At 30.9% G+C, this 24602-nt stretch overlaps 3 protein-coding genes and 1 non-coding gene across 4 annotated transcripts; 2 read left to right on the top strand and 2 right to left on the bottom strand.

Annotated features, from left to right (window-relative positions):
* Positions 1-188: 188 nt before the first annotated feature.
* LOC129295245 (subtilisin-like protease Glyma18g48580) lies at positions 189-10587 on the top strand. Its single transcript, XM_054933743.1, has 11 exons — positions 189-272; positions 358-467; positions 561-658; positions 1624-1788; positions 4226-4352; positions 5252-5804; positions 7118-7212; positions 7349-7609; positions 7706-7820; positions 9004-9187; positions 9885-10587. Exons 1-11 carry the CDS (start codon positions 189-191, stop codon positions 10445-10447), a joined length of 2355 nt encoding a protein of 784 aa, XP_054789718.1. The 3' UTR covers positions 10448-10587.
* A 5101-nt stretch (positions 10588-15688) lies between these two features.
* On the top strand, positions 15689-15788 carry LOC129295247 (U6 spliceosomal RNA). The gene has a single exon (XR_008589542.1). It is a non-coding gene; the product is annotated as a U6 spliceosomal RNA (small nuclear RNA).
* Positions 15789-17254: 1466 nt separating this feature from the next.
* LOC129295244 (MDIS1-interacting receptor like kinase 2-like) lies at positions 17255-18438 on the bottom strand. Its single transcript, XM_054933742.1, has 3 exons — positions 18399-18438; positions 18032-18300; positions 17255-17320 (listed from the first exon to the last, which is right to left on the bottom strand). Exons 1-3 carry the CDS (start codon positions 18436-18438, stop codon positions 17255-17257), a joined length of 375 nt encoding a protein of 124 aa, XP_054789717.1.
* A 17-nt stretch (positions 18439-18455) lies between these two features.
* On the bottom strand, positions 18456-21059 carry LOC129295243 (MDIS1-interacting receptor like kinase 2-like). Its single transcript, XM_054933741.1, has one exon. The coding sequence runs from the start codon at positions 21057-21059 to the stop codon at positions 18456-18458; it is 2604 nt and encodes an 867-aa protein (XP_054789716.1).
* Positions 21060-24602: the final 3543 nt, after the last annotated feature.

The following is a 24602-nucleotide window of genomic DNA, read 5'->3' as shown; positions in this document are numbered from 1 at the left end:
TTTTGGGCCTGGATATGGATTTCGGAACTTAAATTAACTAATGTCAAATTTTTTTTTTTTTTTACATGAGTACTTACATGTCACTCTCCCTAAAGAATGGACTCAAGTAACAATAAAGAGACGAAGCATGCACACATACAGTCGCCATTCTCGCTTGCTAGCTCATTACTGCTTCTCACCATTCAGCCATGCTTCGCCTTCTTCTTCTTCTTTCAGCATCCCTGCTCTGCAGCTTTTCACTGTTGCAGCAACCTGCCTTTGCCATTAAAAAGGTAAGCAAACCATAACTTGGTTCGTGACTAATATTCTCGTCTTCATCGTCGTCGTCAACGTTAATTCATTAATTTCACGTGACAGTCGTACGTTGTATACTTGGGATCACATTCTCATGGTCCAAAACCTTCTTCTACTGATATGGAACATGCGACAAATTCCCATCATCGTTTGCTTGCCTCTGTATTAGGAAGGTACGTACGTACTTGCACTAATTCCCATTAATTAGTTAGTTAATTTCTGGTAAATAATCGTAAATTTCAATCCTTGTAATTGTCTTTTGGTAGTCATGAGAAGGCCAAAGAAGCTATCTTTTGCTCTTATAACCGACACATCAATGGCTTTGCTGCATTACTCGAAGACAAAGAAGCAGCTGAGATCGAAAGTGAGATTATCATAAGTTCCATCAACCGGTATTTTAATAATGGAGTGAAGTGTAAAATTACCCATAAATTTTTCTCCATCCTTAAATCAAGTAAATGTGTACCTATTAATTTTATAAAAGAAGCCAACATTTCTTAATCCATGAAAATAGCCTTATGTTGACGGTTAAGTTTTCAGAATAGAATTTAATATATTGAAAAAATGTTGGCTTCTTTTATAAAGTTAATAGGTATCATGCACCAATAATATTGTTGATTTAAGGATACCAAAAATTTCTGAAAACATGTTTCTAGGTATTTTTACATCTTAACTCTTCTTGATGTCCCTTGAAATGATGATCTACCTTTCCAATTGTTTACTTTTTTTTTAATCATTGTTATCCTTAGCTTGTAAATAAACTGAGAGACACATTTAACATCGTATAAGCGTAAAATAAAAAATTCGCATTTCTTACAATTTTTCAAAGGGAAAAAATCAAAATTATTACACAATTACATAGTATTTTTCTTTTAAAAAAAATATAAAACTGCAATGTTTCATAACTGCAAGATACCAAAATATCTCTTACTTTACTTAAAAGCTAATCATCAAAAGAAAAATGAAAAAAAATTGAGAAGACAAGGTATTACTATAAATATCAGCGAGCTAGGGCACACAAGTTGAGTCTAGAAAATAAGCTAGTTTCTCATAAAATGTTGACCAATGTTCAAATTTTTGCCAACAGAAAAGTATTCATATTCAGTATCTAATTATATTTTGAACATAATTATCTATAATATAAGATTTAAAAAAAAACAGAGGATTGGGGCGTCCGAGAGACCCCATATAAGTTCATTAATTAGCATGAATTCTCGTCGTCATATTGCACAATGTATTTCAGATATTTTTTTCATTAATTAGGCTGCACTATATATATAAATATATATGTATGTATATATTGATGGGAAATTGATCTGATGGATGCAGAAAATGCAAAGGTGGTGTCAATGTTCTTGAGCGAGTCGCATAAGCTGCACACAACGAGGTCATGGGATTTTCTTGGACAAGAAACCGATGAACGAGTCAGATCTGACTCAGCCTGGTTCGAAGGAAGATTTGGAGAAAACGTCATCATGGGCAGCATTGATACTGGTATGATTTTTAGCTCTTCTATGTACCCAGAATCAATTAATTTTCACCAACCATCATTATGAAGGGAAACCACCATTATTCCCCAGAATCAATTAGTTTTAAGTTTGTTTTTTTCACCAACCGCCATTATGAAACCACCATTATTCATAAGTTTTCACCTAAAAGTAAACACTATTCTGAAAAATATATACTCATTTCGTTTAAAAATATAAAATATTTTTAATCAAATCTCATTCTTAATAAAATAATTACCTACTTTTAAACTAATCTTATCTTTTTATATTTATTCCTATTAAATACCTTACAATAAATATAAAGTTATTTATCAATAGAGACACTTTTAAAAAAAGGACAATGATTACATTTCGAAAGATTACAAGTACATTATATTTTTTAATGGAGAGAATAGTAACTATCCGAATCAATACTTACAACTCATTATTCAAAACATTTTGTTAAAAACTCAATGTTAAGAAAATTAAATTGATCATTGAATCAGCTAAGGTTCTTTCATAGTTCAATAGTTGAACTATACTAGTTTGAACCATGATTCAATCAGTCATAATTAAATTAATATATTTTATATGCTTAAAATAAAAAGAAATAACAATTATATATAACAAAAATAAAAATGAATTTCTAAAGTTCAATCAAAATAATATAAAATAAAAAGGGTACTATCTATCAATGTTCCATCATTTTAATCCAATATCAATGCTTTTAGAATTGGACTGGATATTGAATCGAAAAGGTTAATAGTTCACGATTTGCATGGTCCAACTGGATTGAACAATAGTCGAATTGGTGACATAATAATTAAATTAAAAAATTATATATGTATATAATAATTTAAATATAAGAAATAAATATGAAATTAATGTTTAACTTAAAAATAAAACTAAATATTTTAAGTTTATCATGACTTAATAAGCCATGTGATGTAATATAACATCAAATAATTAAAAAAATTGGTCATTTTCTAAAAAAATTTGACAAAAAAATAAAGGGGCATTTTTTGAATAGTCTAATTTTTGAAAATCGGACCCGATTCCCGGTCCGATCACTGGTTCAAAATGGCCCAATCCGGCTCAACTCTCCAAATAATTTTTTCAGCTTGATCGAATCGTTTGCCAGACCAGTTGACAGTTTGACCGTTTGGTTTGATTCGACTTTTTAATCACTGTCCAACATATATACTTATTTCATAATTTGTAATTATAACTTTAAAAAATGTACATATATACATGTTCTATACTTATTATTTTTATTATTTTTGTATATTTGTTCATTCTTTTTATTTATCGATGCTTATTAGGCATAAATATGTATACGTTGTAGCTCATAAATATGAGTTAAATCTTTGAAAAGCAAAGAATTTAAAAATTTAAAAAATAACCAGACTAGATCAACCTATTTGCCCACTAATTTTGCCAATTTTGATAGGTTCAATAGATTCTTTATCGGTTCTTATGGGATAAGAGACTAGGTTGAGTTAGGTTTTGACTAAATAGGTGTAAGCTTGTATGGTAGGTCAAAAGCCTGAGCTTTTGAAGCTTGTACAAAGTTCTCCAACCTGAACCTATCTAAAGCTTGACATGACCTGAAAGTTTGTTTAAAAGTTTATTTAAAATTAATAAGCCTTTTAAATAAAATTACATATTAAGCATATTTAAGACATTTAAAACTAATATGTAATCATATAAAGTGTATATTTATATAACATGATTGATTGATTCCAATAGATAATAATTAAGATGACTTACCAATTGCAATACAACAATAAAGCAACAAAATTAACTCAATATATAAGTCTAATTTGATTAAAAATAAAAAAGAATAGATTAATTAAAAATTGATGCGTATATAATATTTTATATAATAATATATATGTACATATTAAGCATATTTAAGACATTTAAAACTAATATGTAATCCTATAAAGTGTATATTTATATAACATGATTGATTGATTCCAATAGATAATAATTAAGATGACTTACCAATTGTAATACAACAATAAAGCAACAAAATTAACTCAATATATAAGTCTAATTTGATTAAAAATAAAAAAAGAATAGATTAATTAAAAATTGATGCGTATATAATATTTTATATAATAATATATATGTAAATAGATCGGCCTATTAGACTCATATGTTAAACTTGACTTATTTAAATATGTTTAATCAAAAGCCTAAACTTGGCCTAAATTTATTTAATAAATAGGTTAGGTTAGATTTAAAGTAAGCTAGACCATTGACCTATGATAGGGTCTGGCTTACTTCTACCCTTACAAGTGGCTCTCTAAATGGATGATTTTTAACCATAAGTAGATCAGACTTGGGACTAGTTCCTAATTTAATTAGTTAAACTAGCCGGTCCAATCTAGCGCATATAGTACTGTGAAAGCTTAACTATTATTAATTCTTTGAAACAGGCGTTTGGCCAGAATCGAGAAGTTTTCAAGACGATGGATACAGCCCTGTTCCATGGAAGTGGCGTGGGGGATCAAAATGTGAACTTTACAGTTTATCTGGCTCCTCTCATGTAACTCTCTGCAACAGGTTTGGTCCCAATAATTATTTCATGCTTGCTTGTTCTTCAGTAATCTTTTCAAACGGAACTGGATACATTCATTTTACTAGCAAAAAGTGTACGTACGTACAAATGCTAGAACAAAAACAAAAAACTAAATTCAATCATCAACCTCCATCTGCTGGAAATTAAAGAACAACAATAATTTCAAAAAGAGGAAATTTATGTTAACGATAATTTTTTTTTAAAATAAGCAGCAAATATTGATTCCAATAGTTGTAAATAGAAATTTAAATTGTACATTGAGAGCTATATTCAATTTAAAATTTAAATATTTTATTTGCAATTGAAACTTATGAATTTATAATTATTAAAATATATTAGTAATTTTTTAATTTTTTTGTTGAAAATCCAACTATAATTCTTCCTCTTAAATATTATAGATGTTGAACATTTTATTCTCAAGGGATGGCAAAACGATCTGATAATAATTTTATATTTTATATTTTTTGGGCTAACCGCATTAAAGTGTCATACAAGAACATCAGTTACAGCTAAAGACTAAATTTTGGCATTCTAAAAAAGGTCGTTAATCGAAATTGAGGTTTTTTTTTGTCTTAAATATTTTAGTGCTCTTATTATACATAACATATTTAATATTTTAATACTTAAGTTTAATTTTTTAGTGCTAATGCTTAACAATTTCAGTTCTCATTTTCCTTTCAATTGCCAATATTCTTATTTAATACTTTCTTTTATTTTTTTAATATTGAAGATATAAAAAATGAGCATTGAAAAAATCAACTCAGAAAAAAAAATTAATTCCAACTAAAAAGTTTGGTCTTTTTTCTTAATTTTCAAAACTTAAGATTCTTAATTATAATTAATATAATGCATTTTTTTTTAACATGCTCCGTCGTTGAAATAGGAAGCTAATCGGAGCAAAAAGTTTTTACAAAGGCTACGAGACGAAGCACGGAAACCTAAGTAGTTCGTCAACTCAAATCAGTGCACGCGACTTCGACGGGCACGGAACACACATCATCTCGACGGCCGGCGGCAACATGGTACAGGACGTAGGTATTCTGAACAACGGCAACGGCACGGCCAAGGGCGGATCTCCGAGAGCTCGTCTCGCAGTTTACAAAGCTTGCTGGCCTCTGGATAATTCTGCAGAATGCACTGACGTCGACTTGCTTTCTGCTTTTGATCAAGCCATTGATGACGGCGTCGACTTGATCTCTGTTTCCGTCGGCCGGATCGTCGTCCGGAACGATACGCACATGTTGACCAATGGGATCTCCATTGGGTCCTTCCATGCAGTCTCAAGAGGCATACTTGTTGTTGCCTCTGCTGGTAACGACGGACCTGAACTTGAGACCGTGACGAATGTGGCGCCTTGGATCTTCACTGTTGCTTCTGGCTCCATTGATAGGGACTTCACGAATAATGTTACGCTGGGTAACGGCCAACACATACAAGTATGAATATGTAACTCTTTTAACTTTTTACACCCTGTCAGTTTGTTTAAAATTTAAAAATAAATAATTTTAAATAGTTTAGAGATTTTACAAAAATAGATATATATTGTAGAGATTTTATAAAAGTAACTTTTTTTAATGTTTGGTTATAATAATACACAAAGTTATTATTAATTAGTTATTTTTAAATTTTATAATTTTTTATAAAAATAATTCATTTTTTAATTATTTTAAAATTTTATTATAGATTTATATATCTTGTCTATTTAAAATATTATTTTTAAAAGCTACTTAAAGTAGTTTCTTAAAATAATCAAAAATATAATTTTTTTTAAATTCTAGTTATTTTTAAAAGTATAAACAAACATCATAAAAAAGTTATAAAATATATTTTTTAAAAAATAATTTTTTTATAAAATAAGCTAAAACAAACAACCCAAATACATACTTTTTGCATATAAAAATCTTTTGATTTTTGTAAAAAGAAATATTAACCATTTCATCTATATATTTTTGATTTGTTTGTAACTTAATCCTGAACTTTAACTTGATGCATTAGTTTAAATCAGTTATAATTTAATATCTAAACTTTGACTCAGAACAACCTGATACTTATAGTTTTAGCTAATTAAAATATTAGTTCCTAAACAATAAGAACTAAATTTTAGTATTTATAATTTTATTTTCTAATATAATGACAATTATTTTAAATAATTGAAATTATAGCTAGGGGCTGAGTTAATTGAGTTAAAATTTAAGAACTGGATTATAATTTTTTTTTCAAATTTTAGGAACTTAGTTGCATTGAGTTAAAATTTAAAGACTGAATTATAATTATATCAAAATTATAGAGACTAGATAGTTAATTTTCTCTAATGACACATACGTCTCAAAGTAGTTAAGTGTCAAAAGTTTGATGGATTATTGTAATTCAATTTGAGGGACTCGCATGTCATTATATAATTTCTTAAAGATCTAGTTGTTCCTAACAAATATTCTTCTTAATCCTATTTATAAATTACTTTAAACATGTTTTATCATAATTAAATAAAACCTTAAAATTCATCAACCTTTTTGAGGATTATAATAAAATTCCAATTTAATTTTTCCCTATTAAATATAGGTACTCTAATAACAAATTTTGTTCCAACAACATTTAACGAGGAAAAATTTGTGATAAAAAATCTATGACATACTGTACAGGACAAAAAAAATATTTTTCCCTCCATCTCATTAATAGGACCGAAATCATATTGTAAGTTATGTAACATGTTTGAACAATATCTAGTAACTTTTGAGATGATGATCTTCAGGGGACCAGTCTTGCCACAAACTCAACATCTCAAGAGTTAATTCCTGTGGTCATTGCTGGAAATGCCAAGCTTCCATTTGCGACATTTGAAGATGCGTAAGAAATCTTGCCACATATTATTCTCTCGCTTAATATTCCATTTCTCTGTATATATATCAGCTATTGTTTATATACTTAATCCTTAGAATTGATGCCATTACATAACATACGACTCTGGTTGTTCTTGTTGCAGTCAACTGTGTAAAAGTGGAACACTTGATCCTAACAAAGTAAAGGGTCGCATATTGGTGTGCCAAAGAGGAAGGAGCCTGAGGCCTGTGGACAAAGGCCAAGAAGCAAAACGTGTAGGAGCATCGAAAATGATTCTGCAGAATGATAAAAAGTTTAACACAGCTACAGCCGATGCTCAAGTTTTAGATACTTCCATTGTTCCTAGTAGTGACCCTGAGGATGAGAATGAAAATAGCTCCGATGAGTATATCTACAAAAACAAGTAATTATTAATTACAAATACATGCCAGGCCTTTTAAGTTTTAAATTTATATGTTTACAAGGACAGGCGCTCCATTTTTACATATATTGCATGCAGGAACCCACTTGCATTCTTGGATAATGCAAAAACTATTATCCCAGTAAAGCCAGCTCCAAAAGTTTCTTTATTCTCATCCAGGGGACCCAACTTGATTCTGCCCTCAATTCTCAAGGTTAAATATATTTATTTTCGCATCTATCATCACTCGCTTTTTTATTGCTTGTGCCATACCTATCACTTGGTTCTGCCATAGGTTTTTTTTTTTTTTTTAATATAACCAAACTAGTATACGTACAACTGATTAGTCTCTTAGGTTTTTCTTGTATGGAAATAAGTAAAGTCTTGTAATGTACTGTCATGTGCCAAGTAGAACTAGCGCCTTGATATCACTTGTGTCAACAACAACATTTTGAAAGAGCTTAAGCTTTCTCTACTACAAATATTATCAAGAGCCAGAGGTAAAATCGTATGGGAGATGATGACTGGTTGAATAATTCTTTGGTTATTACTTATATATAAAAGGATTTGGATTTTGTGATTGTTGGTATTGAATGCCTGTATCATCTGAGTAGTTGAAATTCATATCAATGATTCAGATAAATTTACTCATTCATTAATTTCAAATGGAAAATGAATTTAGAATAATTAATCTAAATTTTAATAATTTAAATGATATATACACTTAGTGCTTGTATTAAGTACAGTTACTAAATTCAAATCCATATTTAAAGAAGTAATAAAAAAGAAATCATTTGATGTTCTTAATGTTTGAAATTTATGTGTGGGTTGATATTAATTATTTCATTTATTTGCTAAAATAGGTTAGCTAGTGGTCGTTGAAATATTACTCAACTACATTATATGTTCGTATAGTTGATGAGCCAGACATATAATCTGTTTAGTCTAGCTAATAGTTAAAGTGTGTGACATTAATCTTTACTAAAACTTGGTAGAGGATGGCCCTTGTAATAAATTAAACATTAAATAAGTAGGCCCGCTCTTTAAACCCTACACACTGTATGTCTTCCATATCAATAAGTCACATAACTCTAGAAGGGTACAGAGAAAAAGACTTAGTTTGACTAGTTTAGTATAGCATAGCAACCATGATGTGCAAACTTAATTAGTATTTTAATTACCACGTGTTTTATCTCATATATACTAGATCCTCTCCTCATAGAATCTAATTTTGATTAGATCTTTCAATTAGTTTCAGAGTCTGTTCCATATGAGTTTAGAAAATGTGGTGAGATCTGTTTTTTTTAATACCCTGTTGTTATACACACACGTAATTACACTAGTCAGTACATGCTTATGATAACTAAAAGATTGTTTGAAATTGTTCATAATTGCAGCCTGACGTGGCAGCTCCTGGTCAAAATATAATTGCGGCTTATTCATCAGAACGTGGATTTGACTATAATATTCTGTCAGGAACTTCAATGGCATGCCCACATGTTGCTGGCATTGCTGGTCTCCTCAAAAATCGCCATCCTAATTGGACTCCTGCTGCTATCAAATCAGCAATCATGACCACTGGTATGATTATATATAATATACCTCAAATTATTGTCATGTTCATAGTTTGCTTCCCTTATTAATTAGGGAAATTACACATAAGTTCAAGGGATTTATTTGTAATTCAATCTTACGAGCATGTGAAAATCCTCACAAGTTTCTTGACATTTTGTTGTAATTAATTTTTCTAGTAATATGACTCAAATAACTTTCGATTATTCCCCTTTGATCGAAGTTGACTAGCATTGACCAATCTTGTCAATTGTTGACCGATTACAGGTTGACATTAAATGGTGCCTAGCAACTGTTGATTGATCAATTTTTTTTAAATTTTTTATATTAAAATATCAGTATCTTAATATTTACAAGTAATCAATCCTTTACAATTAATATTTACTTATAATTAATATTACTTGTAAATTTGCTATGTTTGATTATTAAATATTAAAGCATTAATATTTTAACAAACTATATTCTTATGAAAAAAAATTGACTGATCTGATCAATGCTAGTCAAATCAAATGCAAGGGCATATGTGATATTTTACAAACAAAATTAATTATAACTAAGTTTCAAGGAACTTGAAAGTATGTTAACAAATTTACAGGATTCACTTGTAAGTAAATCCCTTATTAGGGAGTAATATATAATTTTCCCTATATATATATAACTACTAAGAGCTATTATAGACATTGAACTATATGGTTATATAATCCAGCAACCACTTGGGATAACACCAACGGACCAATTCTGGACGAAAGCGATAATCAAGTAGCTACTCCATTACATTATGGTTCAGGATATGTTAAGCCTAATCTTGCAATATACCCTGGACTTGTTTATGATCTGGAGGCTGCTGATTACCTGAACCTGTTATGTGCTTCTGATTTCGAGGAAAGAATAGTTGTGTCACTCAATTATAACAGGCCATACAAGTGTCCAAAGTTTTACAGGCTGCAAGATTTCAACTACCCTTCCATCACTTTGCCTCTTCTGGGGGTGGAACCTGTGAGTGTTTCTCGCACAGTCACAAACGTTGGAGCTCCAAGCACGTATTTTGTAAATGTCAAAGAACCAAGAGGAGTTAGGGTTATTGTTCAGCCTAATACTTTGAGTTTTCAGAGGACGAATGAGAAGAAGAGCTATGAGATAATCTTGCAGGCAGAGGAATATTCAGCTCACAAGTTAGAAGCTGATTATTCATTTGGAGAGTTGACGTGGACAGATGGCATGCACGAGGTCAGGAGTCCTATTGTGATTTTGAAATTTATGAGAAATTAATGATTACTATGCAGATTTCTATATGTATGTTACCAAAGTACACTGTGTGTTGTTGTGATATTGTGTGAGGCAGTGTTAGTGTTTGTGTTTGAACATGTGAACGGACTGATCTACTTTCTGGTCTTATCAGTTTGTCTATGATAAGAAATTTTGGGGCCTATTTAATTATAAGGAAAAAAGAGAGATGTTTTGGAATGAAATGAAAAGATTGGAAAGGAATGGAAATAAATATAATGGGATGACTGCTAGTTTTATTTTGTATGATACGGAAAGGAAGAAAATTACTTTTATTTGCATATATTTAATTAGATAAAAATAAAATAAATAACTAGATTGACCCTCACTATTATAAAAATGAGATTTGATAGTATACATTTTATAGTAATTAAAAATGAAACACCACTAAAATGACAGTTGAAGTATATTAGGTGGCTTTTCTTTAATGAAATGTCACCGCTTATCAATTATTTTTTATTTATAATTTTATTAAAATAATAAGAGGTGGTGTTTCTTTTATGAAATGTCACAATTTGTTGTTACTAAACAATTTCATGCTTTGTAAAAAGAAATGCCATCTAATAAATATGATAATATTACAAAAAATAACTTTATTTGTTATGATTGTTATTATTATTACTATACTTTTTAATACAATTGTTATAATTTAATTTTTTATTGTACTTATTTTTGTTATTAATATAACCATTTTTATTGATTAATAATCCAAAAATTTTACTTATATTTAATTAAGAATTATTTCTATTATAACTATAGTAATTATTAAAATATTATTATTAATTTTAGAATGAATTATAATATAAATTAATTGGTTAATTAATAATTATTATTAATATATCACAGTAATTTAAAACTAAAAATATAAAATTACAGATATATTTTTTCAAAGTTTATTTCATAATAAATATAACATTTAGTGCATGATTTATTTAATTAACCTTAGGTGGCGTTTTCTGCTCGAGGAAACTCCACCTAATAATTTTCATTTATTTTATAAATATATGTTATCTTTAATTATTACTTTACAATAAATATAATACTTAACTAACATTTTATTTAATTCATCTTAGGAGGAAAACACCACCTAATAGTTTTCATTTAATTTATATCGAAATATAATTTTAAAATAATTATTTTATGATAAATATAATATTTAATAAATATTTTATTTAATTAATTTTTGGTGGCGTATCCTGCATGAGGAAACGCCACTTAAGAGTTTTAATTTATTTTTATTCAATAGTCAATTATTTTTTAAAGATATATTTTTTCAATAATTATTTTATAATAAGTATAATATTTAATAAATATTTTATTTAATTAATCTTAGGTGGTGTTTGCTCTGTGTTTTTAATTAATTTTGATTTGATAGTTAGTTATTTTATTTTAGAATTTATTTTTTATTAAATATTTTATGATAAATATAATATCTAATAAATATTCAATAAATTTTAGGTGGCATTTCCTACTTGATGCCACCTAATAATTTTTATTTATTATATATAAATGTAAATTCATTTAAATAATTATGTTATCATAAATATAATATTTAGTAAATATTATTAGATTATTATTATTAGTTAGCATTTGCAGGTTATGAAAATATCACCTCTTTAAAGTGTGTGTATATATATTAAATAATATTTTTTAAATATTAAATATTAAAAAAATTATCTAAATGAGAGATGTGACATTTTCAAATAATAGAAATGCCACCTCTCTCGTATAAATTAATCTTTTATTAATTAATATTTTTTTGAAATATATAGATATTATATATTATTTATTAAATATTAAATATTAAAAAATATTTAAATGAAAAAGGTGGATGGAAACGCCACTTCTCTCTCGTGTAGGCTGTGAACCTGTATGTCTTGATTATTTAAAAAAAAAAAATTCATCATTTAAGTTACTAGACTGTAAACTACAACCCCGAATTTCAGATTTGTTGCTAATTCGAACCCTACCCCCAAGCTTCTCTCCCTCGCCTCCCACCAGCTCTCCGAAGCCTTTGTGCTGGTGATCATCAATCTAGCCCTTGTCGCCGCTATTGAGCGTCTGCTTCAATCTCCTGCTTGAATCGCATCGCGCGTCTTGTCCTCGTTCGTGTCCCTTTGCTATAGAAGTCTACGTGTCCATCTCTGTCGACCGCCGGCATTTGTTCAGCCATCGTCCATAGTCTCACCACTTCAGCCTTCATTGATTCCACAGCGTCACCACCTATCGCCATCAACCCCGTCGTGCTTCATTGTCACTCAGCTTCCGCTTCAGCTTGCTGCTTGGGTTGTCAAGTTCGAACCCCAGATCTGGCATAGTTATACAAACACAAATCATTGTTATATATTTTTACATTAATTTATTGTTAGAATGATATTCTGATAGTATTTTATCGATTGAGTAAGATATTGAATTTTTAGTCTAACATTTTCTAGCTTTTAATAGTTTATGTGAACAAAGCAAAACATTGGAAGAATTCTCTGTAGCGTATGCATTGAGAACCTATTCATCACGTCCAACAGCTGGCAAATCTTCTTCCTTTGTTGGATTTGGACGATCCCAACCACACTATAACATGACTATCAAGCATTATTCCTGATTTTCCAGTATGTTTCAATGCTTTATATCTAGTATACTAGATTCTTTACTGTGTATGTAGCCATATACGAATCGTTTATTTGTACATTTTGATGTACAATTCATTTATTTCTAACGTGCTTCTAGCTGAGCACTAGAGAAAATCACCTTGGTATCGTTTGTGATCTTTCATTGGTGGCTGGTAATTATGTAAATTTTACCAACATCCAATTAGTATTCATTCTCATCATCTAATAACTCATTGTGAGACTTTTGTTTATTTCATTGGATTGTTGTCTTGCACTCCGTATGTCAATCTTTGTTGACAAAAGGATATTTGTTTTGTATCTAATGACTCGTGATTCTCATTATGAGACTTGTTAACAACTTTAGTAACTCCAACAAATGCTTAAATTTTGAAAATATAAATTGCAGTGAAAGTGTTGACCTAGACTCATGCTATTGTAGCCCATCTTGCTTTGTCTTTGAGATCCTAATATTCCGCCAATTCTTCAGTTCATCTGCAATAGGATTTCACTTTCAGGGGAGCCGGTAGAGTCTAACTTGCAAAAACTCTAGTAGTTTAGTTCATTTATATGCTTCACAGCTAATGCCTTAATGCTAGTTAGTGTCTTCTTTTCTGAATATTTGATGTCTATTATCTTGCACGAGGTTAGTCCATGGAAAATTGTCATGTTCATGTTTTCGAAAAAGCTCGTGTCTGGGCATATCTTCATTTTAGTATTGGAGTGATTCATTTTTTTTGATCTATTCATTATTATGATATTTTATGGTTTAATTAAATTATTTTTCTTTTTTTTTGCAGGCATAAAAGTTCTAATTTTTTAGTCTTAATGTTGCCTCACTCAAATTTATCTATCCAATAATATTCTTATACTTACAAATAGTTATAATACAAATAGCTTGCATGTTCAAAGACTAATTGTGTATTCTTGATAATAATAGTTATGGTTATAATTTATTTGACAAGTTATTTTAATTATAAAATTTATTTGATAGTGATGATACTATCAAAATTTCTGAGTTTGGTGAATTATTTCTTGATTTATTAGAGAATATGCAGTGTTAAAAAGAATTTTTTTAAAAAAAATATTATACATATAGGAGCCCTTCTCTACAGAAATGCTCCAATAGACTCTCTTATGAAAGTGCTTTTAATAAAAGCACTGCTGTATGGTAGCTTCATAGGAGCACTTATGATGAGAAACACATTGGTCGAGGAATTCTAAGAGAGCACTCATCAATATTAGTGCTCCTATAGACTTCTCCAATGGGAGCGCTCCCATAAGCTCTCCTTATAGGAGCGCTTAAGAAGTGCTCCCATACATATAGGAGTGATAAATACGGGAGTGTTTTTTTAATTTTTTTTTGTAGTAATGTAATTTTTTTCTTGATAATTAGATTAAAGAATTTGTAATTCATCATTTTATTTAAATCATCACTTTATTTAAATAGAAGAAGTAACTCAATCAATTGATCTTATCCGTTGACTATGTAGAGTTTAAATGTAGAATTGTAAGAGCACATGGTATAATTAAAGGTGACAAAAAAAAAAAAAACATAAGCGAGAGAGTTCATGCATTGATCATCTTTAAATTAAGATGGTAGTGTATTCACTCGTGGAAAGCTTCCCTTTGATCTTATCACTATATATACCAAACCAAATGGAGGACAGAAATGCTGGTTTATAGTTGCTCTGGGTAAATAATGCTCATAACAATATTATTTTTTGGCCAATCTGAATATTTTTTTCCTTGCGTTATCGCAAAAGTAAGTATATGCAAAACCTATAGCTAATAGCTAAGACTCGTAGTGTGCGTGTGTAAATATATTTATAAATAGTAGGGCGTTTTTTTTTTTTAGATTTTAGATTTTATATTGACTTCATTGTTTTTGTCTTTATTTTCTATTTAACTCTCTCAGAGTGTTGTTTATTTTTCTGAAGTTTTCTTTTCAAAAAATATGTTCAGCTTTAATTTGAAAATTTCAATCTTTTGGAACAACAATATATCTGTTGGGTTATTCACCCTTGGTGGATCAAGCCCAAATATAAAGCCCAATTAAGAAATAAGGCTTTGTCACAATTATGAAAAATGCTGGATCTTAATGTGCAATTCTCTCAAGTTTTTAAATGTAATTTTCTCCCTTTTAATTTTTGAATTAGAGGGGGAATGGTTAGATAACCGTATCCCACACATTCCCCATTATGTGCATTGTGGATATTACTTATTAGTGAGCAAGCCTCTTATTTTGGAACTGAACGTAACCTTTGGGATTACTCTCTGCTTTCCCCATTCTTTTATCTCTGTGTGTGATATTTGCTGTAAAAAAACAAGAATCAAGTTCGGTCACGTAACTTTGTTCCCACATACAACATTCATCCGGTACATCATTTAAGGTATGCTTTCCTCCTTCAAATCCTTATAATATCACTCCTTATGAAAGCAAGCAAGGGATTTTGAGTCCCTGAATCATGGGTATCACAACACTCCAATAATGGTTTTATTATTATATTTTGAAAAAGAAAATAATCTTGCAATTGCAAAGATCTTCTAATTATAAGACTATTACCAAGTTAATTTGGCATCTCGATAGAAAAATGAATCCATCTTCAAAAGAAGGTTTGTTGTCACGGTGTTAATAGTTGAAGTAGAAACGATATAGAGAAGATTAGCATGGTCACCATATAAGGTTGACACACATAAATCAAGAAACAAGAATATTTGGTGCCTTATTTTTTTTTTCATTACTCTTTTTTATATCTCTTTTCATTTTTTTATTACTTTTGTTCGTTGAGGGAATCTGTTGTGGCCATGTCATCTCCAATGTTGGTGCACCCTCCATTCACGCCATGCAAGGACGTATGTAGGGAGGGGAGAGGGGGGTGCTTCCCCCCAATTTCATTGGTCACTTGTAATTTTTTTCAGAAATTTTTTTTATTTTACTTATAAAAAAATGTAAAAATTAGTGTTGGCCCCCCATATTTTAAGTAGTTTTCAATTTTTATCCCCTCATGTATTGGTTTCTGGATTCTTCCCTAACGCCATGTATGAGCTTCACTTCGTAAATTCATTTGTGTCCTCAGCAACAACATCAACACCTATATACCTTCATGCACTGGCAGTGCAGAATAAGATTTTTATGGAATCTTTTTACACCAGTTGCAAAGAAAATGATGTTGAAACTATTATTGGTGCCATTTGGTAATCATATAACATGTGTAAAGAACTTACTATACTAGTTAGAGAATAAAATGTTGTAAAAAAATAACTCTCTATACACTGATTATAAGTACAATCGGTGCAACGCTTTAGCACAAAACAATATAAAAAGGTTATTTGAATTTCTTTTGTTCAGAAAATTCAATTAGTTCTAATATGATCACACTTGTAGATTTGCATCATTTCCTTGTTCGGAGGTCCTTGTTGCTTCGTTCGTTTACTTGTTCCTCTTCAATCTACATAGTCTCCTATTCGTTATTTTGATTTCAATTTTTATTTTAGGGTTGGAATGTTGATTTACAGTGTTTGATTGTGATTTATTTTTTCTGGTTTGAAATGTTGATCATCTAAAATGTTTGTTGATCTTTTTTTTTTTTAAATATTCATTGCTACCATGTGTTGTGACTTACTCATTGTCACTAAAGAGATAGGGGGAAGTGTGGAGCGTTTTTATAAGCATATTTCTGTTATAAATTTCTTTATTTTTAAAATGTAAAAATCATAATTTGATTGTAATAGTGTATATTTTCTTATAATATTCTTCTTTAGAATATAATTTTGATTTTGATTCAGATTTTACTTATTTTTTTCATTTTAAATTCATTCGATTTAAATAAATAATATATGAGGGGGTTTTTGTGAAAGAAATGTTCTCGTAAGTATGTCACGGGGAGCATTGTGGCACTTATGAGAGCATTTTCAGAAGACTCTGCAATTATGAAAATGTCTAAATAAAGTGCATTCCGAAAATGCTTTCATAATGCCTAATTCGATAGTACAGAGGAAGTGAGAATGAAACTTTAAAAATGGACTGTTTGGCATGTTGGAATAGACTTCTCTGTGAAAGTCTTCCACCAAAACGCCTGGAATTGGATGGTGGGTTCCACGGAAGTGACTTTTTTCAGACCATTATGCCCTCAATTTTATAATTTATTGACAAGTTTGCCCATCACATTATCATAACCCTATCTTTCTAAACAGTCCAATGGCCGCCCTCTTCGGAAACCTCCAGTGACGAGACACTGCCATCCACCTCCACCTGTCATGATGACGGCGACGATATAGTGGCAACAAAGAGATCTCGGTAAGGTAAAGATCAGGCTTCCATGACAAGGATTGTTAAGAATAGTGAGGCGACAATGGAGACGTCTCACTCCATTTCAATCAATCTTGTGACGAAGCTATCCGCAAAGATATGTCGTGATAAGATGGATTTTTTATGGGTATTTTGATCTTTCAAAAAATATGAATATATTTGTTAAATAAATTTATGATCCCACCACTTTTATATGCATACCTAACATACTTTTAAAATACATTTTCACTTTTATTTTCACTTTTACTTTCACTTCTATTTTCAATTTTCATAAAAACTCCTCCCTTTTACCTAAGAGGTCATCAGCTTTTTATATAGTAGTGTAAGAAAATAAAAAAAAAATAATTTTTGTATTTGTAAGTGTTGTGAATCCCGACAAGAAGAATAACTATAGCTATCTATTATGTTACAAGAGTGGAAAGAAAACTTTGAAACCAAACATTCACTTCAAATTTATTCAAGCCCGGAACTGTCATACATATGATACAAAAACCACAAATTTACAATACATGCACGTTAAAATGTCAAGTCAACCATTTAAACAAAGTAGAACTATACAAACGAAGTTCAATCCCTCATGAGTTGTCCAATTGTGATGGTGTGAAATTGATCCTCTAAATAAAATCTTGGAGTTCTTGCAAGCTCCGTAGATACTTGTTCCATGGTTGGACGAGACTGAGGATTCTCATTCAAACAGGACCATGCTATTTTTGCAACTAGGATCACCTCATCTAGGATTGGTTTTGTGAGGGGAGAAAGTCGTGGGTCTAACACATCCTTCAACAACAAATCATCACCAGTTGATCCCTCCATCAAAGATGAAATAAGTTCTCCTGGATGTATTCCCATGATGATTTCTAAAGTCAACACTCCAAAACTATAAACATCACATTTCTCATTGGCTTCCATGATGAAAGCTATCTCTGCAACAGATTTAATGTTACATGTATATATATCCATAATATAGCGAAGAGTAGTACTTTGTTAAAAGAAAAGAAAAAAAAAAAACCGAAGAGGTTACCTGGTGCAGCGTACCCAAATGTGCCGACAAATGTGGTCATATTTTTTGAGTCAGGATTCAAAGCTTTGCAGTTCCAAAGTCAATGATGTGAGCTTCTTCATATTCAGAACCTAGAAGAATATTCTTGCTTGATATGTCACGATGAACAATAGGAATTGAACAGCCATGATGCATATAGAATAATGCATTAGCCACACATTTAACAGCATTCACCCTCTTCTTCCAATCAAACTCAGTGGCTTGTTTCTCATTCTTTAGTATGTTATCCAAGCTGCCACCTTCCAAGAACTCATAAACCAAGATGGAGAATTGAGCATTGGAATAAAACCCATATAGCTTCACAATGTTACGATGCTTGAGTTCTGTCAAAGCCTGAAGCTCACTTGTAAAAGCTTTCTGGTTGGAGATTTCTCCACCAAAAGAGTGAAGCTTCTTTACAGCAGCAACATCACCAGTAGGCAACTCAGCCCTGTAAACATTTCCTTGGCTGCCTTTCCCAATAAGATATTTGTCATCAAATTCCTTTGTGGCTTCGATGATATCTTCATACAATATTTCTCTTTCAAGATTCCATATAGAATAAACCTCGTCTGGTGGTGCTTGTCCATCTTTGCTTTTTGCTATTCGGTAAAAAATGTAAGATGCTCCAACAAGTACTAATAGCAGTATGGCCAATGGGAGGAATATTATCAAGAACTTTTTACTCCCATGGCTATGTCCATTTAGTTTGGAATCACCACACGGACTTAAACCAGTGACATTACCACACAAACCTTTATTATTCCTCAATGCATCAAACTTGTAAAAGGCTGAGTTTTTAGGAAGGCGGCCTTCTAATTGATTGTTTGATATGTCAACAGTAGACAAAGCTGACATTGGACCGAAAATGGAAGAAATGGTGCCAGAGAGATGATTATGTGAGAGGTTCAATACTCGCAACTTGGGTAACATTCCAAGTGTAGCTGGTATTGTTCCAATCAGCAAATTGTCACTAAGATCAAGTTGCTCAAGATCTTTGAGTTCACGAAACTCAGGGGGAATGCTTTCATCAAATCTGTTTTTGCTCAAATTCAAGAAAATTAAGCTTTTTAATTCTCCAATCTCTCTTGTGATTGAGCCACTGAAATTATTTGCTTCCAACTCCAAAATTGTAAGTTGACTAAGTGATCTTATATCTGAGGGGACATTACCTGAAAAGTTATTGTGGCTCAGAGAGAGAATTTTCAACGAGACCAACTTCCCTAATTCTTTTGGAATTTTTCCAGATAAATGATTTGAAGCCAAGCCAACTTCACCAAGCTTACTTGCCTCTCCCAATTCTTGTGGTATGCCACCAGAAAGCTCGTTATTGTGAATAATCAATTGTGTGAGGTTTTGACACTTCCCCCACGTGGATGAAAGGTAGCCATACAATTTATTGCCACTCAGGTTGATGTAGTTCAAACTAGGATATGCTCCAAAAGCATTTGTTATGTTATCAACTAACTGGTTATTATCAAGCTTGAGTCTTTCTAGACTAGTACAATTCTTCAAACTTGTTGGAATAGGACCAATGAAATGGTTAGCATCAGCAGCAAACCGGTATAAAGTCCCACTCTGACAAATTTGTTGTGGCAAAGGGCCAGTGAAGTGATTATCACTCAGTTGTATGTTACACAAAGCTGTCAAATTATTCATTTCTTGCGGAAGTTGACCAGTGAGATTGTTGATGTCCAAGGCTAGGATGGTGAGCATGGTCAAATTTCCTATGGTGGAAGGAATGGATCCTGAAAGACTGTTGTTGTAAAGATAGACCTGATCTAAATTGACCAAGTTACCAATGGATGAAGGAATTGGACCGAAAAATCTGTTCTCATACTTGAGCAATAATGCGAGATTTGTTAGGTTTCCTATACAGGGAGCGAGTGGCCCGGAAAGTCTATTAGAATACAAATAAACGATACTGAGAGAATAGAGTTTCCAGAATCCATTAGGAATAGGACCTGAGATATTGTTCTCATAAAGATAAATTTCTTGTAACTTGGTCAAGTTTCCAATTGATGATGGGATTCTACCTGACAGAGGGTTGTGTCCCAAATGAAGCATCAAAAGATTATTCAGCATTCCAATCTCTTCTGGAATGGGACCAGAAAGGAAATTTTCTCCAAGTGATAGGGACGTCAAATTCCTCAAATTGCCAATTTCATGGGGAATTTGCCCTCTAAAACGACATGTACTAAGATCAAGACTATTTAGAGTGGTCAGTTTCCATATTTCAGGAGGGATGGGACCACCAAGTAAATTATCCGACAAACTCAAATTCAAAATACTGGACAAGTTACCAATTTTGCGGGGAATGCTTCCATAAATTATGTTGTTACTTACATCAAAATATTTCACATTAGGAAAGGAAGCGAAGTTGAGACGGTCAAGTGTGCCTTGGAGGCTGAGATATGACAGATTTACACTGATCACAGACAAAGATACATCACATGAAATCCCCTTCCAGTGTCCACAAGGATCAGTGTCATTGTTCCACGTAGACAAGGTTGCTTGGCTATGGTCGTTCAGGCTGGCTTTCCAGTTCAACAGAGCTTTTGCTTCGCTATCTTCAGTAGCAACAGATGCAAAGGAAGCAACAAAGAAGAATATGCAGAGAATAATACACCGTACTTCTAACATGGTTCTCAGTAAAGTTTTCGAATCAGGAATATATTCAAAGACTGAATATTAGTTCGATCGACAGGTGATGAGTTGGTGGCTGTAAATGGTGGGTTTGTGAAGCTTGCTGGGGTAAAGCTCATGTTGATGATGCAGACCTTATACTATGGACTGGCCCTGCAGGTTCAACGGAGCTATTTTTTTTTTTCCCCTTATAATAATATCCAAGTGTGGAGGGACATAAAGTAGATAATGATCTGATCTGTTAAAGTTTTCCTTTTTGAAGTTGAGGAAGTCTCACTTTGTTCTTTATCGCTTTCTCATAATAAGCAAGAGGAAAACATTATTGTTTCCCCAACGCGTTTTGAACTTCAGAAACGGCTTGATTAAAAGGATCTGTTTGGCTTTGTCTCCACGCTTATATCCATCAACTTTACAATATATTATCTATGTTCCAAATTATAAGATATATTTGGAGGAAATTCATTGTCTCAAAATATAGTACACTTTTTAAAAAATAAGATTTCATTAATAGTATTTTTTTAATATTATCATTCCCATTACATTTTCTCTTTTTTATATTATTTTACAAATGAAATATTAAATGAAGAGCATTTTTAAAAGTTTATATTTTTATTTTTAAAAAAATAAAGTTATAAAATGCATTTAATGAGATTTATTGGTACGCATAATTTTGTCTAAAAATATTTTATAAATTGAGATGGAATGAGTACTAAATAATTGCATTGGAGAAGGACCTGAGTTAGGAGATACAAGGCAACTTAATTTAAAATAAATAATTCAAAAAAAACATTAATAATTTAACAATTAAAAAATGATTGCATCCAACCCAAAAAGGTAAACATATAAGTGTAAATGATGCTCTTTTTTTTCCTTTTGGGAAAATTGTGTTGAATAGGTTAATATAGTCTTTTATGTAAATATGGTCTTTCCATATATCTCATCTCAATCATTAGGATGATGATGAATTTTTAATCTTTTTCCCCAGATCTAATGGTATATTTTCTAGATTGATTCCAGTTTATTGTTATTCATAAAGTGATGACTAACAAGATTTTAATGAAAGATTGTTACTCATCTCTTGAAAATTTCCTTTTCAAACGTCTTTCCATTTTCTATTTAAGAATACTGCTCAAAAATATGTATAATCACTTATTTATAAGTGAAAAATGTCAAAACTATATAAATAAAATATATATCTCATCACACCAAAAAAAGTATATATCTCAAAATTTTCAAGAATATCAGAAAAAACTATTTATTTGTTTAAGAGAAATTATCAACAATAGATTTTTCCTTTTTTCTTAACTTAAAGATTTGGATTTCCAAATCTTTTGATCCTTATTAAAGTTTAATTCAATATTTCAATCCTTTAATGTTATTCTCTAAACTTATATAATAAACAATTAATATTAACAAAAAAAATTAAAAACTTAAAATCTTATATGTGGCCAAGTCAAGTTAAGATGGCTAGACTCCAATCTAGTGCCACACCTAAACCTGACTCGAGCCAGATTGCACACAAGCACAAGATGAAGCAAATAAGGCTTATTAATAAAGGTTAGTCTAATCGATAAGAATTTGACTTCACTATTACAAAATAAGTTTATATGAGCGCTTTTTTTACCTTAAGAAGCGCTTCAAAAGCGCTTTCGTATTGAGCACTTCAAAATGTACAGGAGCGCTTGTATGTACGCTATACAGGAGCGCTTTTCGAAAAGTGCTCCTGTAAGGGAGTTTCGGTATATAAGGGCACACATCATATACGGGAGCGTTCTCTACAAGAGCGCTCCTGTATGCTGCCATATCGGAGCGCTCTTTATAAGAGGGCTCCCGTAAAAGAGCACTTCGGTATGTGCCGTATAGGAGTGCTCTGGAAGATCTGATCTTCCGAAGCGCTCCTTCACGAGCACTCTGGAATAAGAGTGCTCTTTATAAGAGTGCTCCCGTAAAAGAGCACTTCGGTATGTGCCGTATAGGAGCGCTCTGGAAGATCTGATCTTCCGAAGCGCTCCTTCACGAGCACTCTGGAATAGTATCTTCCGGAGTGCTGAAGTACGAGCGCTCCCGAAGATCTTTTTAAATTTTTTACAATATTTTATTTATATTAATTAGAAACGTTATCTTATTGAGAAGCCTGACATACATGAACGCTTATTTAGAAAAGCGCTCTGGTAAATTTCGCATTCACATTTTAGAGCACTTATTTAAAAAGCACTTCTAAATACCCGCTCCTAAAGATATATTATGTAGTAGTGCTTATAACCTACAATGTTATGGGATCAAATCCCTATACTAATATGAAGATCTTACTATGGATGATATATAAGTATCTTTGTAAATGTTTTTTTTGTACTTGGAGACATGCACCACCTAAACTTTCATTTATCAAATTAAAAAAATCACATCATCATAGTTTTTTTTAAGGGAAAATTAATTTTTTTGTCCTTTAACTTTTAACTCACTTGTAACTCAGTCCCTCAACTATGACTCGCTGCGACTCAATCCCTCAACTTTTGATTTACCTATAACTCGGTCATTATTTTTAATTTTTTTTAAATTTTTTTATCAAATAAGAGGGATAAAAAAATGCTCATATATTATTTCAAAATACCCTCTTCTTATTCATTAATGTGAGATATAAGCTAATATGAAAAAAAAATTAACAAAGGTTAAGGGACTAATTTATAAGTGATTTAAAAGTTGAGAGATTGAGCCATAAGCTAATTATAGTTGAGGAACTGAGTTATAAATGATTTAAAAATTGAAGGATGAAAAAATTAATTTTTTTTTTTTAATTTAAATGCACATCTCCGTAGTGGTAGTCAGTAGCAATTATTCTGCAACGAAGGCAGAAGTTGCCTATTTAATTAGTAGCGGCATCACGCTCACGGTCATCCACTCGCATTTCTCACCTCGTTTTTAGAAAAAAGCAACCATTGCTTCAGACACAATCATTGCTTAGTAATTTAAGATTTTCTCGAAGACTTGATAATGCTATTCATTATTTCTTATCAGTTACTTTTAGTTTACTAATTAAAAATTTTAAGAAGAATTACGTTGAATCACCCACAATATAATTAAATATTACAAGATTCACTAAATATAACAAAATATCAACTAAAATTGTTGTCATTTCAGTATGCTAAGTTTTCAATGAACCTTTTTTTTTTTTTTTCATCACTTGATATATTAAAAAATTTGGAGGTACTATCACCTTCCATCCAAATTAATTTGAACTCTTATTGTGTGAATCGTTATTATCAACAATAGCTTTATGAATATTTTGAAAATGTCTTTAATATATTTATTTAACGCAACTGTATATTCCTTAACGTGAACCTTGTAAAATTTAATTGTGATATGGGAGACTTATGTGTAATTCTCTACAAATTTTATTTGGCACAGCGTATTTGAGTTATTTATTACTATTAATTTGATTTTTAATATAATTATTTAATATTCAGTATTTGGGCAAATTTCTTTCAAATATGCTAGTAAATGGCGTGACATGTTAAAAATATCTCACAATTTCTTTTAACT

The sequence above is a fragment of the Prosopis cineraria genome, unplaced genomic scaffold, assembly GCF_029017545.1.
Source record: "Prosopis cineraria cultivar Desert tree isolate PC_DT_omini unplaced genomic scaffold, ASM2901754v1 PC78, whole genome shotgun sequence".
Taxonomy (NCBI): Eukaryota; Viridiplantae; Streptophyta; class Magnoliopsida; order Fabales; family Fabaceae; genus Prosopis; species Prosopis cineraria.
Note: the sequence above shows the minus strand (reverse complement) of the source record. Positions and strands in the feature narration are given on the sequence as shown.

Coding starts and splice junctions, on each gene's coding strand:
- LOC129295244 (XM_054933742.1), bottom strand. CDS start 18,438: ATGACCACATTTGTCGGCACATTTGGGTACGCTGCACCAG. Junction 18,301..18,398: donor ATTTGGGTACGCTGCACCAG/GTAACCTCTTCG, acceptor AATCTGTTGCAG/AGATAGCTTTCATCATGGAA. Junction 17,321..18,031: donor CTCGTCCAACCATGGAACAA/GTATCTACGGAG, acceptor TCATCATGACAG/GTGGAGGTGGATGGCAGTGT.
- LOC129295245 (XM_054933743.1), top strand. CDS start 189: ATGCTTCGCCTTCTTCTTCTTCTTTCAGCATCCCTGCTCTGCAGCTTT. Junction 659..1,623: donor AGAAGCAGCTGAGATCGAAA/GTGAGATTATCA, acceptor TGATGGATGCAG/AAAATGCAAAGGTGGTGTCA. Junction 7,213..7,348: donor TTTGCGACATTTGAAGATGC/GTAAGAAATCTT, acceptor TTCTTGTTGCAG/TCAACTGTGTAAAAGTGGAA.
- LOC129295243 (XM_054933741.1), bottom strand. CDS start 21,059: ATGTTAGAAGTACGGTGTATTATTCTCTGCATATTCTTCTTTGTTGCT.